The 4,051-nt window shown below is 48.9% G+C and overlaps 1 protein-coding gene across 1 annotated transcript in view; it reads left to right on the top strand.

Annotated features, from left to right (window-relative positions):
- The window catches only part of NUP155 (nucleoporin 155), a 61,284-nt gene that overhangs the window by 6,041 nt on the left and 51,192 nt on the right, over positions 1-4,051 (top strand). Inside the window, exons 2-3 of the mRNA XM_019531978.1 lie at positions 832-969; positions 1,139-1,235. Coding sequence (XP_019387523.1) covers positions 832-969; positions 1,139-1,235 — 235 coding nt within the window. The remainder of the gene's footprint in view (positions 1-831; positions 970-1,138; positions 1,236-4,051) is intronic.

The following is a 4,051-nucleotide window of genomic DNA, read 5'->3' as shown; positions in this document are numbered from 1 at the left end:
CACCCACTGACTCCTCAGTCTACATCTTCACTGACTGCCAGTCCTGCATACAGCCCAGCCTCTGGCTTCTTTATGATTCATTCCATCCAGGAAGAGCACACACCAACTGCAGATGCTTCTTCAGCCTGACAAAGGGTCGTTACACCCAAAAGCTGCTTGCTAAGAAAAATTCTTCCAACTATTTAAGTTGGTTTAATAAAAGATATCAGATTCAGCCAAAGAACCTTGTCTAAACTACTACTTAGCTTTTCTCATTCGTGCTTCCAGCTGTCCAGGCTTTACTTGCCCTGTAGCCTCTTATCTTTCAGAGGATTTGAGGGGCTGCAGGGCTTGTGCAAGCAAATGAAAACAAAGACCTCTACTAGCCCTGAGCTCCCAGCAGGCTTGTTCTCTGCTAGTGCAGCTCCTGGGGCTGCTTTAGTGTCCTTTTATTTTCCCCCTTGCTGATTCAAGTGGCTAGCTCTCCCTCATTCCTCATGCCTGGGTTAGCTCACTTGCTGGGAGACTCCCTACATCCCCAGACCTGGGTCCTCAGCCTCTGATGAATCCCTCCAGCTCTGGGGTGGGTATGGGGCTATTTGGGCCCCTCTACACCCATAGTAAAAGGGCCAGGCCTTGTTACATTTGTCCATTTATCTAAGGTCTTTGATTTAAGTTAAAATGAGAAATATTCACTAGTTCAACACAGTTTTGACAGACATGTGCTTGCTAATGCACATATTGATAAAACTAGATGAGGATAATTGAAATAAATACCCATTAAGTATTATCCTACAATTAAATTAATGAACAATTACAGTGTATGTTTTGTATTTGTTTATTTATTTACAGGTAGCCCTACGATTTCTGGTATGTCAGATATGGATTATCCTTTGCAAGGACCTGGTTTGCTCTCAATACCCAATCTTCCAGAGATCAGTTCAATCCGCAGAGTCCCACTTCCTCCAGAGCTAGTGGAGCAATTTGGACGTATCCTAATAAGAAGATTAGGAATGCTAGTGTATATAATAATATTGTAAATTAACATTATCTTTTTCATACACATCTCACATGTTCTTACAACTTTCAACTGACTGAATTAGGAGTTTGTCTTTGCTGGCCTGAGTGCATTGTATTCCTTACATCTGTACTACTTCAGATATGCAGTGTAACTGTATGATGGGAGTATTTCCGGAAATCAACAGAGCTTGGTTGATCATCGACAGTGACATTTTTATGTGGAATTATGAAGATGGGTATGTAGAGAACACATTTCTGAGGGTCTGTTTGGTGTTAAATATGAATTACATGATGGCTGTTGTGGGATTGTCCTATTTTGTCATACAAGAATACTTTGGACTGTAACATATGTTTGGTCATTTTATGTGCCATAAAAACTTGATGTTGTATTAAAGCTAGAGTGCTGTAGCTGTGATGATTCAGGAGCTATGCAAGAAGCAAAGTTTTCTTTTGGTCATACCTTTTATTGGGTCAACTGAATAATTAGGAGAGATATTAGTGAACTTTTGGGGCAAAAAAAGTGTCCTTCCTCAGTGATCTGAGGGACAACACTCTGTGCCCAAAACTTGTCTGGCTAGGTGGCTGTCTAGCCTCCTTTTGAAGACCCCCAGGGTAGGGGTGAGCACCATTTCCCTTGGAAGTTGTTTCCAGCTCCTAGCCGCCCTGACTGTGAAGTAGTGCTTCCTGATGTCTAGCCTGAATCTACTCTCAGTCAACTTATGGCCGTTGTTCTTTGTTACCCCGGTCATGCTCGGGGGAACAGGGACTCTCCCATTGCCTGCTGGTGTCCCTTGGCAAGTTTATAGGTGGCCACCAGAACCCCTCAGCCTTTTCTTCTGGAGGCTGAACGGGTTCAGGTCCTGTAGCCTCTCCTCATAGGGCCTGTCCTGCTGCCCCCGATCATGCAAGTGGCCCTCCTCTGCACCCCCTCCATGTTGTCTACATCCCTCCTGAAGTGCGGCGCCCAGAACTGGACACAGTACTCCAACTGCGGCTTGACCACTGTCATATAGAGGGGGAGTATCACCTCCTTGGACCTGCTTGTGATGCTTCTATGGATGGTTAGCCTTCCTGACCACATCCCCACACTGTCGGCCCATGTTCATCTTGGAATCAATAGTGACACCAAGATCCTTTTCTGCCTCTGCGCTGACAAGAGAGTTCACCAGCCCATAGGTATGCTGCTGGTTCTTCCTCCTCAGGTGCAACACCTTGCGCTTGTCTGTACTGAAACCCATCCTATTCTCATCTGCCCACCTCTGTAGCCTGTCCCTGTCTTCTAGCGTGCTCACTTCTCCCTGCATCTTAGTGTCATCTGCAAACTTGAACAAGGTGCTCTTCACCCCCTCGTCCAAATCGCTGATGAAGCTGTTGAACAGCCCTAGGACCGAGCCCTGGGAAACCCCACTGCCCACATCCCTCCAGATCAAAAATGACCCATATACCACCACTCTCTGGGTGTGGCCCTCCAGCCAATTTGTGACCCTTCTGACTGTGTAAGCGTCGACACCACAGTTGCCTAATTTTTTTTAACGAGGATGGGGTGAAAGACAATGTCAAAGGCCTTCCTAAAGTCCAAAAAGACAGCATCCACCACAACACCTGCATCCAAGGCTTTTGTGACCTGGTCATAGAAGGCAACCAGATTGGTCTGACAGGACCTGCCTCTAATGAAACCATGTTGATTGCCCCTAAGCATAATCTCCCCTGCTGGCCCCTTGCAGATGTGCTCTTGGATAATTTTCTCAAGGAGCTTCCCCAGGACTGAGGTAAGACTAACGGGCTTATAGTTTACTGGGTCCTCTTTCCTCCCTTTTTGGAAAATAGGGACCACATTTGGCCTTTTCCAGTCCTCTGGCACATCACTAGAGCACCACGAGTGCTTGTAAAGCTGTGCCAGGGGTCCTGCAATGACTTCCGCCAATTCCTTGCCTCAAAAAACTTAAAGCACTCTATTGTTTTTCTTTTGGTTTCCTGTCCAACTTCTGGATGGTAGGGGGTTGCATGTGTACGGCTCCCCACTGTTCCTTCTGCTGTACAGCAGCCCATCTCTCACTCAACACATGTGCAGCTTGTGCATACGGGGCAGCAGGAGCCATCTGGGACCCTTGGGGCATGCACCTTTCTTTTCCTCTTCAGCTTCCTGATGTGGAGATGCTTCAAGTACAGGCTGCTTCCCACCACCATCCTTGCTGAACAGGTGCAGGGCTTGCTTCTGTTCTCGGATTGCCGCTGCCACCCCTCCCCTGAGTCATGCACACACATACCATATCTGCCCCCCCCCCCCAACTGGATAAGTAGGCAGATCCGGCTGTTCCCCTGGAGCCCTCAGGCTGTCAGCTGGGGTTGGGTGGGGGGGCAGGAGGCAGTCCCTCCTCCCGTGCCCTGCTCCCTGATGGAGCAGAGAGCAGGGGGTTTGGCCACGCCCTGCCCAGGGTTAGTGAACTGAGATGAGGAAGGACGTTTAAACCCCATTCTTGGCTCCAGACCCCAGCAGACCAGGCGGTGTCTCCAGCTGAGTTTCCCACCCCCTTGTCTGCCAGCCCTCACTGCTCTGGCTAGGGAGTAGGGAGGTGGGAAACTCTGCTCTCTGGAGCAGACAGCCCAACCCAGCCCAAGGCTGCAAAGTATCCTGGGATGCTGGAAGACTGTGGTTTAACTTGATCCAGGAAGGGGTCTGGGACAGAAACTTTATAATTTCATAGTTTCTAGGGTTGGAAGGGACCTGAGCAGGTCATCGAGTCTGACCCCCTGCCATGGCAGGAAAGAGTACTGGGGTCAATCTAGCCTCCTCTTAAAGACCCCCAGAGTAGGAGCCAGCACCACTTCTCTTGGAAGTTGGTTCCAGATCCTAGCTGCCCTGACTGTGAAGTAGCGCCTCTTGATATCTAACCTAAATCTACCCTCGGCCACCTTGTGACTGTTATTCCTGGTCACTCCTGGTAGTGCTCGGGGGAACAGGGACTTCCCCAGTGCCTGCTGGTCCCCTCTGACTAGTTTGTAACAGGCCACTAGATCCCCCCTCAGCCTTCTCTTGTGGAGGCTGAACAGG

The sequence above is a fragment of the Crocodylus porosus genome, unplaced genomic scaffold (genome assembly GCF_001723895.1).
Source record: "Crocodylus porosus isolate Cpor-Errol unplaced genomic scaffold, CroPor_comp1, whole genome shotgun sequence".
Classification (NCBI taxonomy): domain Eukaryota; kingdom Metazoa; phylum Chordata; order Crocodylia; family Crocodylidae; genus Crocodylus; species Crocodylus porosus.
Note: the sequence above shows the minus strand (reverse complement) of the source record. Positions and strands in the feature narration are given on the sequence as shown.